The sequence below is a fragment of the Rhinolophus ferrumequinum genome, chromosome 19, assembly GCF_004115265.2.
Source record: "Rhinolophus ferrumequinum isolate MPI-CBG mRhiFer1 chromosome 19, mRhiFer1_v1.p, whole genome shotgun sequence".
In the NCBI taxonomy this organism is placed as follows: Eukaryota; Metazoa; Chordata; class Mammalia; order Chiroptera; family Rhinolophidae; genus Rhinolophus; species Rhinolophus ferrumequinum.
This window is the reverse complement of record NC_046302.1, coordinates 207,297-222,197: the sequence shown is the minus strand read 5'-3', so window position 1 is coordinate 222,197 and position 14,901 is coordinate 207,297. Positions and strand designations below refer to the sequence as shown.

The 14,901-nt window shown below is 48.3% G+C and overlaps 1 protein-coding gene across 2 annotated transcripts in view; it reads left to right on the top strand.

Moving 5' to 3' along the window:
* Window positions 1–7,688, top strand: part of RAB43 (RAB43, member RAS oncogene family) — a 43,027-nt gene extending 35,339 nt beyond the window's left edge. Inside the window, exons 2-3 of one of the 2 annotated variants that reach the window (XM_033087458.1) lie at window positions 1,952–2,129; window positions 4,321–7,688. In XM_033087458.1, the coding sequence (XP_032943349.1) occupies window positions 1,952–2,129; window positions 4,321–4,571 (429 nt within the window). In that variant the 3' untranslated portion in view covers window positions 4,572–7,688. Of the gene's footprint in view, window positions 1–1,945; window positions 2,130–4,320 lie in introns of both variants that reach the window. The other variant, XM_033087457.1, reaches the window with a different exon arrangement.
* The last annotated feature ends 7,213 nt before the right edge of the window (window positions 7,689–14,901 follow it).

The window sequence follows — 14,901 nt, the reverse complement described above, 5'->3', positions numbered from 1 at the left end:
TTGTTTTGGTCGTTTTCCTCCATTGTGTGTGTGCTTAGCGGGCCCTTTCAGTTAGTTCTGGGGGATTTTCTTGAAGTATTTCTTTGATTTTACTTTTCTTTTTTACTGAAACTCTTACTATCCCATATTGGACCTCCTAGGCTGGTTTTATAATTTTCTTCTCTCTTTTTCATCTCTTTGTAGTTTTTCATTACTATGGAGGATTTCTTCAACTTTATCTTCCAACCTTTATGTTGTGTTTTCATTTATGTTACATTTTTAATTTTCAGAGCTCTTTTTTTCTTTCCGAACGTTCCTTCTACTTAAAAAAAAGTGTTCTATTATTGTTTCATGGATCTTTTCTATCTCTGAAAATATTGATGATTGTTTTTGAGGGTTTTTTTTTTTTTTTTTTTTTTTTTTGCCTTTACATGTTTCTTATTCTTCCAAGTTCCTTTTTTTCTATGTTTGGCCTTTATCTTTCATTTTATATGTTCTCTGGGGTATGGAGATGAGTTATTGGTCGTTTGGATCCCAGGTTTGTGTAGTGCCAAAGTGTACACCCTTTGCTTCACCCCATGCATGAGCGAGCAGACACACATAGTTTAAAGAGTACAGAGCCTAGTTTCCTTGGAGCCTCTCACAGTTAAGGAGTGAATAGGAAGTCTCAGGACTGGAGGATTTTATTTGTCATGTTGTGGCCCAGAGCTCATTTACTCTTGGACTTCTCTTGGTGGGCGTAAGGAAGAAGTTGTCACCTCCCTGCCCTCAGGAACTGTCTGAGGTCTCTGGGGTCTGTCCCCACCCAGACAGAATAAGGAGCCTTCCACACCTTGAGAATTAGATAAAAAGGCACTGAGACTTTAGTGGCTTGTGCCAGCTAAAGAGCATAGATAGACCTGCAGCTTGGTGTAGACCAAAGCAGAGAGCCCCAATAATCTGTGACTTGTGGAGTAGAGAAGGCAAGCCCTGAGCTCCTGAGAACAATCGTACCTCCCTGCTCTGATGCCCATCCATGGTCCATCTCTCCCAGTCCCAGAGCTGCTGTTCTCTGCCTGGAATTGGGAGGCCTTCTGGCCTGGACACAGTGTAGGTCTATGTCTGCCTTGGCTCAGCCCCTCCTCCTGCTCTATCTCATGTGTATCGTGCCAGACTGCTGCTTCTAAGAAAGCCAGGGAAGCTCCTGCCACAACCAGGCACCTCTCCTCCATGTTCAGGAGGACTGGGCATTTGGGCACTAATGGGTGTGAAGTGAAGGCATGAGCAGGAAAAGACCCCAAGCTCCTTTTCTTTAGCCAAGCCGGGTCAGCTGATGATAAAGGCCCCTCAAGAAGACCTTCTTCCTATTGCCTTCCCTAGGCCTTCATTGCCACAGCCCACGCCCCTTACCACCAGGTTGTGAGCATCTTTCCAGGTGTTGCTGAGGCAGAAGCAGAGAACCCTAGTTCTGGGGGAGCCCTTACACACAATTGGGTACAGCGGTGCATTTATAAACCCAGAGAGGGGAAGGCAGTGGACGTGCACATAGCCAGCTAGGCATCATGGCAGCTCGCTGGACTATGAGCTGCTGGAACTCTTCTGGTTCACAGCAAGCCCTGTGTTTAGTGGAGGGAGGGCACACAGAGGGACCCTGGGTCGAGTGGACTTCCTGCTGCAGTGTAGAACACGTCCCTTGTCCTCTTACCACCTGTCCCCTGGGGACTAGAGGGAGCGATGGGCTACCCTACCTTTTCATCCTCCTGTCTCCAAAGTTGGGCCACTGAGTTGTTTTCTAAGGGCTCAGAACACCTCTCCCTCTTTCTGTCCATCTTTCTAGCTGCCCCTCCTTTGTGATTCCTGTCAAGTGTAGGCTGGTGGTCTGCCAGTTTGAAACTAGTTTTTTGGGCATGGGTATGTGGGATTGCTTTCCCTGTCCTTGGGCTTGGCCATGTCACCAGGTTCATAGGAGGCTCCCTAATGTTTTTAGCTGCAGATCTGGGACACAGCTGGCCAGGAGCGATTTCGCACCATCACCCAGAGCTACTACCGCAGTGCCAACGGGGCTATCCTCGCTTACGACATCACCAAGAGGAGCTCCTTCCTGTCAGTGCCTCACTGGATCGCGGATGTGAGGAAGTATGCAGGCTCCAATATTGTGCAGCTGCTGATCGGTGAGCCGGGGGGACATGGAGGGGGCTGGCAGGGTTCCTCTGGGCCACAGATTCTGTTTGTCTGTCTCAGTTTCTCTCTCCTTTTTAAACAAAAGGCAAGCCAAAGTGTAGACAGTGGCTGAGCTTCGCTAGGCAGGAACGAAACCAGAACTTGAATGATCTTGCAAATTCTTATCCTGCTAATCACTTGTCAAGTTATATTCAAAATTGGAGTTAGAAGAAGGAAGAAAGGAAGCTAACGTTTACTTTGCTGTGTGCATGTATCTGTACAGTGGTTAACACTGGTTAAATCTTCACGTGTGTCTTTGGATTTAGTTCTCATAACCATGGCTACTCTTTGTTAGTCAGGAAATAGAACTAAGCCTCAGAGAAGTGAAGTAATTTCTTCTAGTTCACACAGCCTGAGAATACATACAGGTGAAATTTGAGTTCAGTTCTGCTGATCGTAATTCAGTGACTTGCTCTGTCATACCACATCGCAGAGCAATGCTTCTCAAACGATTGCATGCCTCCAAAGCCTTAAAGCACAGGTGCTGGGGACCACCCCCAGAGCGTCTGATTCAGGAGTCTGGGTGCGGCCCATGAATGTGCATTTCTAATAAGTTCCTAGGTGACTCCTGTGACATCCATGTTGCTGTCTCAGGGACCCCACTTTGCGAACTGCTGCTGCAGAGGGATGCTGTTACCTTCATTTTTCCTTTTCCTCTTACATAAAATTCCCAGACCTGGGCTCAAGAAGCTTTGGACCATTTGTGTGGTCCTTGGGGTCTTTACCCCAACAGTCAGGCTGATTCTTCTAAGATGAGATTGTACAGATGGGGCCTGGATGTGGGTGCAGCTGGGAAAAGGATGGCACTTGGTTCCATGCAGTCTGCGTTTCGCATCCTGCCTCGACTGGGGTGTAGAAGCACTCAGCAGAGCTGGACTCCCCAGGCTCTTCTTACCCAGCCTTACACTTCCCTTTTATCCAGGACATTTAAAATAAAGCATTTTATTATAAAGCATTTTATACAAAAAAAAATAGTGCAATAAACCCCAGATACTGTCACACAGCTTTAGCAAGTATTAATAGCAACTCATGTCCCATTTTCATGTCTACCCTCATCCCCTCCCTCCCTTGTGTTGTTTTTCGGGTAAATCCCAACACCAAACTATTTCATCAGAAAATATTCCAGGATGAATCTATAAAAGATACAAACACTTAAAAATATATAACAACTAATACCATTTTTATATCGAAAAATATTGACATTTCGTTAATAAAATTAAATAGATGATCTGTGTTCAGATTTATATAATTACTCATAAATAACATGCTTTTCTTTTTTTTTTTTTAGTTTATTAAAATCAGGCTAAGTTCTACATATTGAAATTGTTGCTGCATCATTTAAGGTTACCAAAGAAATTTTAGATCTTTGTGACACAATTTTTTTTTTTGTCTTTCTTGTAATCACATTATAAAAGTCAACCAGTTAGAAACTTAAAAAAATTCTTTTAGAAATTGGGTCAAGGAGCAGTTTACCAGATGATTTAGAATGTAATGAGACATCTTATACCTGCAGGAGAAGCTAAAGATACACTGTCAGGTAAAGCGGGAGACTGCGCTCTATCATAGGAGCAAAATGAGCGGAAACCACAGTGTTACGGAGAAGAAACAATTCCAAAGGCAAATAGACAATAAATAACGAGCATCAATTTTAGCAAAAAACAAAAATTAGCGAAGCCAGATCGTCCTTGTCACCCCCACACTTGTGGAGTACCTGCCACGGGCCACTTGTTTTCCTGTTTCGTATGCCATTTAACCCCTACTCTGCTGACGGTGGCATCATAGATTGGGAAACTGAGACTCAGAGATGAAGTGACTTACCTAAGGCTCACACAGGAAGTCATAGGAAGCTGGAAAGAAAACCTACCCAGGTTTTCTTCCAGCTCTAACGTGGAAGAACTGTGTTCTTCTCACTATACTGCTTCTGTTTCTTAGAAAGAAGCAATAAAATATACAAGCCTCTGGCAAAGATTAAAAAACAAGGGACTAAAGCACAGAATAAAAGCTTTAAATAAAAAAAAGTTTTATGTTTTTAAAAAGACAGATTACCATGTACAACTAGTAGTTGACAGAGGGCAGTGGGTCTCTCAGCTTGCACCTGGCACCTGTGGGCCTCACCAAGCTGCACCTGGCCTTTCCCTACAGGGAACAAGTCGGACCTCGGCGAGCTCCGGGAGGTCCCTCTGGCTGAGGCACAGAGCCTGGCAGAGCACTACGATATCCTGTGTGCCATTGAGACGTCTGCCAAGGACTCAAGCAACGTGGAGGAGGCCTTCATGAGGGTGGCCACGGAGCTGGTCATGAGGCACGGGGGCCCTCTGCTCAGTGAGAAGAGCACTGACCACATCCAGCTGGATAGCAAGGACATTGGCGAAAACTGGGGCTGCGGGTGCTGACCGGCATGCAGGGCAGGCAGCGGGGCCTCCCCACCTCCTCTCTCTCTGTGGCCTGCCAAACCCAGCCCTCCAGAGCTGGCCCTCCAGGGCATCAGCGATTCTAGAGCAACTGTATAAAGTCCTAGAATTACTCATCCCATGGCCTGGATGCTTGATGGGAAAGCTACCCCGAGGAAGGAAGAAGTATGATTCCTCCTGCAAGAGGCCTGTTGGCACAGGGTAGGGTACGGGGCCCATCCTGCCCGTCAGAGGCTGTTCCCTCCATGCTCTTCACATTCCAGGGCTGGCCTGACGCTGCCGGTGTGGACCGCAGAGGGAGAGGGGCCAGGAATGTGCCTCCCCTGCTCCACACATACTAGTTCTGATCATTTCACGCCTTGCGTCTGCTGCAGCTGTGGCAACAGGTTGCTGCTTTCCAGGGATGTGGCTGGTGCCCCGGGTTCTCCCAGGTCATTCCAGGGCCATCACATGCACCTGCAGAGAGCAAGAGCAACCAGACCAACAGACTGGTTCCTGAGCACTGCCCCAGGGAAGCCCTGACTCCTTCCAGGCGAGGAACCTTCTTTCTTCACTGCCAGCTCTAAGCTCACAGACACTATGTGGCCCAGCTTGCTGCCTTAGCAAGACCTCTCAAGTTTTCTGGTTTTTCTTGTAGCTTCTTGTTTTTATCTGCACAAGTGTGGGGTCCATGGCCCACAGCCATGTGGCCCACAGCCACGTCTGCTGTCTTGGGGCCCAAAGTTTTGCCACTGAGATTGCAAAACCAGCTTCTTCAGTACCCGCTCTCAGAAGCTTGGGGGTAGGAGGACTGAGATAGGAACAGGGACATTTAAGGGAAAAGTAAAAATTGCATCCTTGAGGCTCAGGTCTGAGAGGGACCTTGAGAACACCCAGTCTTAACCCATGTGCAGAAATCTCGCCTGCCATGTTTAAAGTCTCAGTTCGCCCACTGCTCCCAGTCTAGCCTCTAGAGTTTCTCAAACAAAAAAAGATGAGGCGGTGGCAATTCTGGGTTTGGCTGTTTCACCCCCATGGGCCCACCTGCCCTCAATAGCCTCAGTGTGCTCTCAGTGCTAAGGTTACAAGGCAGGTTGGGGCTGAGATCCCTGGGGATCTTAAAAGTAGCACCAGTCTCTGCCGTGTAGCTCAGGATTACAGGGACCCCAGTCCCTCCATGTCAGCGCAGTCCAGCTCCTCTGGTCGCTCAGTTTGGGGCCCTAGGAAATAAATTGCTCTCAGAGCATGATGGGACCTAGGCACAGGCATCCTGTGTCCTGTGCCTAGGTCACGTCTGAAAGAGAAGCCAGGACACAGGGTGCCTATGGCTAGATCACATCATGAAGAGAAGCAGCCCAGAGCCTGTAAGAGCCCAGGCAGCACTCCAGGCTTTGTCCCAGTCCCCAAGGCAGGCTGCAGCACTCCAGCTCAGACTTCCCTTGCCTTCTTCAACTCCAAGCACTTTGATCTGTATCGCCACCTCTCCCAGGCAGCCTGGCTGCAGACCTTTTGCAATAGCCCCACAACGGTCTGAGAAGGCAGGGTTGGGCATGAACAGCTGAGACTGAGACATACAGGGCTGGAGGCTCCCTTTCAGGCAGGGAGGCAGCCATGGAACAGCTGAGCCTGGTTCTGGAGGGGAAGTATGTTGGCCTGGTCGGGCCAGAAGCTGTTGAGCAAGGGTCTACAGTGAGGGGAATCAGCGCACTGTTGGCTGGGGTGAGGTAGGAGCTGGGAAAAAGAAGAATGCCTGGCTTCCTTCCTCAGCAGCCTTGCTCATGGGATGGGGCCCAGTTGCTGGCAGGGAGCTGATATCTCACTGACCCCTCCATTGCAGTCCCTGGACTCCACCTGCCATTGAAAGTGCCCTAAAGAGGGTTCCATTCAGGCCAAAGGCAAAGGTCCTCCAGCCCCATGACCTCTCTGCTAGATGCTGATATTTGGGCAGAGCTGGGCATTCAACCCATGCCCCAGCTGGAAGAGAAGTCTCATCAAACCCTACCTTGCAGACGTGTTGCTTTGGGAGGTGGGGAAACATGCAAGGGGTCTTGGAGCAGAGGCCTAGGCCTGCACACCTGTGATTGACTTGCAGCCACAGTTCCAGCCACGCAAAGGTACTGACCTTGCTCATACCTACTTGCTGCTCCCTCCTGCCTTGAGGCTGAGGACGACCTCAGCTGCCTCGCAGGGCTTAGGGAAAGAGGGAGGCCCCTATACCCCTTCTTCACATGGATGCCCTGAGCTGCCATGAGGATCCAGGGGAGGCACAGGAAGAGGTAGCTGGCTGGCGATGGGCTCATTTGTCACCTTGGAATATGAGCCATACCCCTTCTCGGGCGGGAGACCTGAAACCTTGTAAAGGTTTGACCCAGAAGGGGGAAGAAATAGCCAGCCCAGCCTGGGACCAGGGAGGTTTCTTCTCACTGGTGACCTCTTGTTTTACCCAGAAACCAAGGAAACAATACTTCACTTCCTCCCCTTTCACAATCCCAGGATGTTCGAAACACTGGGCCAAGTGGGTCTCCTGCCACCCCATCCTTCCTGCATGGGAGCAACCTCCTTCATGGGTTTAGCCTAGAAATCAGAAGTCACTTTGGGCTCCTCAATGTCTCCCTGCACCCTACCACAGTGCTGGGGTCCCATCTCCAGCGTGCCCTGCCTCCGCTCACCTGGACATCTCATTGACCTCCTTGGTCCCTGGGCTTCTCGCCTCCATTGCCCAAGCCACTTTCCTGCTGCTGTCAAAGTGGCAGTTGTGAAAGGTCACTTCTGGTCCTGTCCCCCCTCCCCAGTACCTTCCAGGGTGCTCTGAGGCACTCAGTACTGTCCACACTTGACTCAGATGTCCAAGGCCTTCACAGCTTTGCCCTGGCTTTTCTCCAGTACCTGCTTGTCCCCCAGGAACACCCTCTGTCCAGGCCAACCCCTTCCTGTCTTCCCCCCACTTACCCTGCCTTTTTAGTCATGTCATCTGTAATCCAGCTGGATACCTCTGAGAACTGGCCCCGTCATCCCAAGCTAGTCCCTTGCTCATAGTACCCCTTAGTAAGAATTGGTTCTTTCCCGTCTCCTTGGTCTCTGAGATCCACTCCTCGCCAACAAACACAGACACACACACACACACACCACCACACGCACATTTCCTGGGATGCAGCTGTTTCCTGCCATTCCAAGAGATGTTTCCCCGGCCCTCAACGTCAGTCACAAATACTAGTCCTCAGGGCTTGGCCTGGGGTGTGGTATTGACTGCATGCCACGTGGGGTGTCTGCTCTGTAGTGCCCTGTCAGGCCAAGGTCTCACTACCTCTCTAGGCTTTAGTCCTCAGTCAAATGGGGTAAGAGAAAATGGGGAAGTATGTGACATAGGACACAAGACTCACCTGTTTCCTCTCCCAGCATCCCAGAGCCTCTGGGGCAAGAGAACAGTTTAATCTCTTCCTTTGTTTATAAATTACCTAAGAACAGGAGCAGGTGAGGTCAGGGGCCAGAGTGTGGGCGATGGGGGAGGGGAAGGGGAGCAAGGAAGTATTCTGGCAGCCCAGGCCTGGAGGAGGGCAGTCTGTCTGGATGGGGCTGGTATGACAATGGGCTGAAGGAGAGCAAGAGGGAAGTTGGTATTTTATGCTCATGGGAGGAGGAGTGGTGTGGGCAAGGCAGATAGATCCTAACTCCTAAGCCAGACGTGGCGGTTTGACCCCAAAGACACAGGCCCCAGCAGACTTTTGAGCTGGAGGAAGCTCCTATTGAATTCAGCTACTCTTCTCCAGGAGGGCTGCCAGGGGTGGGGCCTCAGGGACCCTCTGAGCCCTGCCAGCCTGGACTGTTAGGGGCAGAGAGGGCCTCAGCCAGCCCAAGGATGCCATTTGCATTTGAGAATTTTTCATATTATCTATTTAATATATAAATCTTTATATCAAATCTATTTTTTAAAACATGGAAAGTTGCCTTTATGGAAACTTAGCAGAGCCAGAGTGTACACATTCCTAAACCATTAAACAGTTTTTTCTAATGAGCTAATGGTGCCCAAGGCTAGTTCTCTTACCTTTGAGCCCTGAGCCAGCCCAGGTGGCCACATGCCCAGCTTCCCCCAACTAGTTTCCAGGTCTGGAGTGGGTAGGTGGGCCTATACATTGCCCACTTCCTGTACGTTATCTGGAGCCCTGTTAAGACCTCTTTTCCCCCAGACTCGTGTGGGATCCCCTGGGCAGAGAAGCAGTCAAATGCCTAAGGGGCAGAAAGGAACTTGGGTTGGGTCCCATCTCTGCCAGGGATACCCGTGTGACCTTGGGCAAGTCACTACTGTACCTCTCTAGGCCCAGCTTCCTTCAGCTGGGTTTGTGTGGGGAGTTGGGGAACAATATTTGGCATCCCTCACACTTCTACCATTCTGTGAAAGAGGTGTTACTATCCCTCTAACACGCACTTTTTCAGATGAGCCAACAGGCTCAGGGGTTGGGAGTTCCTTGCCCAAACCTTGCAGCCACAACAAAGTAGAGCTCTTACTCCAAGTCAGGATCTGAGAGCACCCACAAGAACTAGACTGTTCCTGTTCACCGTTATATTCTCTGCACAGAGAACAGTTCCAAGCACATAGGTGCTCAAAGAATTGTTGAGTGCCTGAATTGGCCCCTGACACCAGGAAGGCCATGAATCCATATCCCACTGAAATAATCTGGGATCTGCCCCTACTCACTCAAAGAGGGTCTGCTGAAATGGGGACAAGATGTGGCGAACAGGGCATGGCTGCTTATGTCAGCCAGATGGTACTTCATCTGCCCTGACAAGCCCTGTTCTGAGACAAACTGACATCATGGGGCTCAGTCCAACCTCCTTTCAAATTCCAGTCCTCTCCTGACTAGTTGTGTGACCTTGGGCAGTCATTTCTCCACCCAGGGCCTCAGTTTCCTCAGATGTGGGACACTAATTCCTATCCTGCCTGTACCTTGGGAAGCCACGATGAGATTCTGGGTGGGGAGGACCTTTGTAAACTAAAGGGATGGAGCAGAGGGCTCCTGTTTCTGTTTCTGTCTCTGTCCCAGGTGGTTTAGAAGCCTATTGAATTCTGTTCACTGAATGAGGAAGGCCTGAAGCCCTGGACATTTCAGATGGGCCAAACTCCAGGGGCTTGCCAACCACTCTTTCCAGGGAGAAGAAATGCCTGTGGTCTGAATTGCCTGCTCTTGTCGAATGGAAGACAGACCCAAGCCCATGTGTGCCCCTTGAAAGAAAAACCCATAACTGGGCCCGCCTTAGCTGGGCACCCCATACCCCTCCCAGAGCCTGCCTTGTTGGCTAGGCTGTACCAAGGACCCTCCGTCCACACTAGGGACTGCCCAGACCCCAGGGCAAACTCATGGGTCCAGTCCTGGACTTTAAAGCAGGGAAACTGAGGCCAGGGACCCAGAGGGACTTGTTCAAATCCCCCACTGAGTTCTCTCCTGAAGCCCCCCTACCCAGGCCAGTCCTGGGCTGGGTGCCGGGTCCCAGAGCTGAGTCTGACCCTGCCTGATCCTCAGGGGCTCTGCTTCCAGAGTTCCAACCAAAACCCCTCCCTGCACCCTGCACACATTCGCCCAGGGGCTCTGCTGGGGGCAAGGGGAACACCAGCATTTCTTTCAGAGAAGCCAGGACACAGGGTACTTGTGCCTAGTTATGTCCCATCTCCTCATCCTTACAGCTGTGAAGTCCCTCCTCTGTCACCTTCCCCACACGGCCACTCCCCACTCCACCCAGCCTCTGCCCAGCCTCTGCTTGACCTGGCTCCTGCCTCTGGTCTCCACACCTGGCTGCAGATTAGGTCACCCACCGACTAGGTCACCCCTTCGCTCAGACCTCTGCACGGCTCCCTGCTGCCCTCAGTCTCCTTCAAGAGGGCCCCCAGGACTATGCACGACCTGGCCGCACTCTCCCCAGCACTCGACCCCCACAGCCACACATGGCTCTGCCATTTCCAGAATGTGTTCCTTCTAGGCAGGCAGAACATCTCCCAGCCACCTGGAGAACCAACCCCCTGTTGTGTAATGAGCTTCTCCAAGCAAGACTTCCTGTTCGCAAACGGCTGGAGCTGGGGCCCTCACCCAAAGGAAAACTATCTGCTCCTGACACTGACTCCCAGACACTCCCAGGACCCCTCCAAGCATGGGGAGGCCCCCTAAACTGCCCCAGTTGCTGTGGCCATTGCTGTCGGTTCTCCTCACCAGAAAGAAAAGACCCAGCTCGAATGGCAGGTTTGGATCCAACTCGTGGGCATCCACGGTGTGCCTTTATACAGGCCACCTCGGGGGCACGTGAGGATGGCTCTGCCCACCCATCGCAGCTCCCAGACAGAGCTGGGACTGGTCCGAGGTGGGCCCAGAGTTGGGCTGCGTGTTTTGGGATTCTCTCCCCTGCAGTGATTCTGAACCTCATGTTCTAATGCAACCATCGCCTCAGTACAGGGAGTCCAGGGAACACGTTGCACACATGGTTTCTCCATATCAAATGCAAAGCTGCTCATTCATCAACACAGTGACAATGCTATCTACCAGTGAGCTGAAGTACCTGTGTGCTAGGCTGATTGGCCATGGGGATGCAGGGACCTGGGAGTGGAGGCCAGGAGAGAGGATGTTGGGGCCCCGCGCAGTAGCTCCAGGAACTCCAGCATGTTCAATGTGTGGTTCACGGGCTAGCAGCTGGCATCATCCAGGAACTTGTTAGAAATATAGAATCTCTGTCCACCCCAGAGCTCCTGAGTCAGAATCCAAATTTTAATAAGATTTCCAGGGATTTGTGTGGACATTTTGAGGAACATTGGTCTACACAGCCTGCTCACCCAACCGGGTGGCCCATGGTCAGGCTCTGACATCTAAGAAGTGTTTAGGTTTCTTCTAAAAAATGTCCTGAAGGATCTTGCCCATTTACCTCTGGGGGAAAAGTGTTTTCATTTTCTTTTTTTTTTTTTTTTTTATTTAAGTGCTGACTTGGTAACATGAAGGGCAAAGGGCTGGTGGCTCCTTGACAAACTCAGGCTCTGACTCTGACCAAGACAGATACAAGGCCCGCGGAGGGGGTCAGTGGAGTCACCTGGGTCAACCTAACATCCCATCTTCTTCCATTCAAACTCACCCTATCTGGCAACATTGGAACTGTCATTCCTGATAGGGATTCTTGGTCTTTTCTGGATCCCTGACCACTCTGTAGACCCTTGTTTTCAGAAAACATAGATTTACATATACTCATGGTCCAAATAGGGCGCATTGTCAGGGGTTAGTAGACAGTTGGGTGAAGGCTGCCCAGTATCCATGCCCATTGTCTTCAACCTTCTGTCAGAAAGCTGGGGGGTAGCCACCGGAAATGGAGTCTGATGTTTATTGAGAGATTTCTGTACTACTTCACAAAAGAGGCTAAGCACCTTGCCTCAGATGCCACTGACAGAGCTAGGAGCCCTAGACATTGGCTCCAGGGTCAAGCATTAACCCCGGAGGGAAATCCTGAGAAGGAAACTTAGGGTTTGTGGGTTAGACTGCACCTGCAGAAACAACTATCATCTATTCAGGTTTAGATTTGGCAAAGTGGACACGATTCTAAGTGGACCTTTCTGAAAATAACACTCCTTGTGGAGAATCTATGCAAGGAATGAATCTTAAAAACAATAAAACCTCTATGCACAGGAATATCCGTGGCAACCTTATTTGGATGAAAAAGGGGCCACATACTAAACCTGACAAAGCTCAGAGGCCTGCATGGTGGACTTTACAAACTCAGAGACCGAAAGTAACCATATAGGATGGTCTGAACATAAAAATCCCTAACTAAAAGCGGGTCATGGCGGGTCACATCCTAGGTCTGTAGCTTCCCTGGCAAAGTCAATCTTTACTTTAAGTGAGACTCATTGTCTTTTTGCATCTTGGATAACATACCTTTGAAATGTCAGAGTAAAATCTCCTTTTACAGACGCCTCAGGGCAAACTCATGCACAAAAGCATGAGAACAGAGAACCCCTCACTGTTATCTTGTTCCCAGAATACCATCTCTATGTACTATAAATGTTTACTATCCTGAACCCACCAATGTAAAAGTAGTATGTCTCTCTCCGTTTTACTTTTTATCCAATTCCAGAGATTTCCCCACTTTGCTTTCTTCTGCCTACTTAATCTACCACCAGTGGATTTCATGTAACCCTCCTTAGGTCTCCTCCTTTTATTCTAATGTATAAAATAAGCTGCAAAACTGACATTCTCCAGAGCATATTCTCAATCTGTTGAGATTTTTCTTTCTGGCAATTGCACTCGGTTTGGCTCAAATAAACTCATACAAATTATGTCCCCTCCTCAGGGATGTGCGGGGAATCTCACATCCTGAGAGCAGGTCATGAAGGGGGTTAAGTCGAAGGCCAGAAGGATGGATACTACTCTCTAAGTCTCAGCCCTGAACCTAATCCTTGCCTTCCACCTCTGCCTGCTGTCCCAAAACTGGACTTTGTCTTCTCAATTTCTTTGAAAACAGGTCTCTTATGGGGTGGGGACAAAATGGTGGTCATCTAGAGGCAGAAACGGGAGAAGCCCTGGGGGTTCTAAGTGCTATGAGCCAAATTTTCAGCCAGTGTTTATTTTGCAACCCCTAGCCTCTCCCATGATCTGATCTTACTAAAATCTGGGCAATCTAGAAATGAAGGCATGTTCACTTAAAAAAGTAAAATAGTTGGTGCTATGAAAAATTCTTACTTATTAATATCCTTTTTTCCCCTACAAAGTGTTTGTATGTAAATTGGATAAACTCTATTTTAAAGGTTATTTTTTTCTAGATGTGGACTATTTATAATTGCTTTTATACAGAAGCTTGTAAACTAGGCATAATAGACATATTTTTAGTATATATATGGTTACTTTACTTTTAAAAGATTTTTATTAAAATATAGCTAACATACAATATTATATTAGTTTCAGGTGTACATCATAGTTATTCAACATTTATATACCTAAAGAAGTGATCACCATGATAAGTCCATCTGATACTGTGCCATGCTATCATAATATAATAATATTGTGATATTCCCTATGCTGTATATTACATCCCCATGACTTATTTGTTTTATACCTGGAAATCTGAACTTCTTATTTCCCATCACCTTCCCCGCCTTTTACTTTTTCAATTACAGTTAACATTCAATATTATTTTACATTAGTTTCAGGTGTACAGCATAGTGGTTAGACATTTATATAATTTACAAAGTGATTTTCCTGACTAGTCTAGTACCAATCTGGCACTATACATAGTTATTACCATATTATTGACTATATCCCATATGCTTTATATCCCTATGACAATTTCATAACTGCCAATTTCTACTTTTTAATCCCTTACTCATTTCACCCCCCTACCCCCAACCCCTTTCAATCTGGCAACCATCAAAATGTTCTCTGTATCTATGAGTTTGTTTCTGTTTCGTTCGTTTGTTCATTTTGTTCTTTAGATTCCACATGTAGGCAAAATCACATTACATCTGTCTTTCTCTGACATACTTCACTTAGGACAATGCCCACCAGGTCCATCCATGCCGCTGCAGATGAAAAGAACCCATTCTTGTCCATGGCTGAGCAATACTACATTGTATATATGTATCACCTCCTCTTTATCCATTCATCTAGGAATGGAAACCCAGGATGACTCCACATCTTGGCCATTGTAAACAGTGCTGCAATGAATATATGGATGCACACATCCCCTCAAAGTAGCGTTTTGGGTTTCTTCAAATAAATACCGAGAAGTGGGATTATTGAGTACTTCTTTGTCTCTTGTTATAGCCTTTGTTTTAAAGTCTGTTTTGTCTGGTGTAAGTATTGCTACCCCAGATTTTTGTTTGTTTGTTTCCATTTCCATGAAATGTCTTTTCCCAAACCTTTGCTTTCAGTCTGTGTGTCTTTGATCTGAAGTGAGTTTCTTATAAGCAGCATATATAAGGGTCTTATTTTCTTATCCATTCAGCTCCCCCTTTTTTAAATTGGGGAATATTGGGGAACAGCATGTGTTTCCAGGATGTCAAGTCACTGTTCCTTCAATGTAGTTGTGGGGGTGGGGGCGCAGCTCATCTCCAAGTCAAGTCGCTGCCCTTAATCCAGTTGTAGAGGGTGCAGCTCACTGGCCCATGTGGGTATCGAACCAGCGACCTTGGTGTCATGAGCACCGCGCCCCAACCACTGAGCCAACCTGCCGCCCACCGGTGGCTCAGCTCCAAGCTCAAGCCTTTTTTTCTCACTCAGCCTCCCTATTTTTTGATTGGAGCATTTAATTCATTTGTATTTAAAGTAATTGTTAAGAGATATGTAGTTATTGCCATTTTATTATTCATATTTTT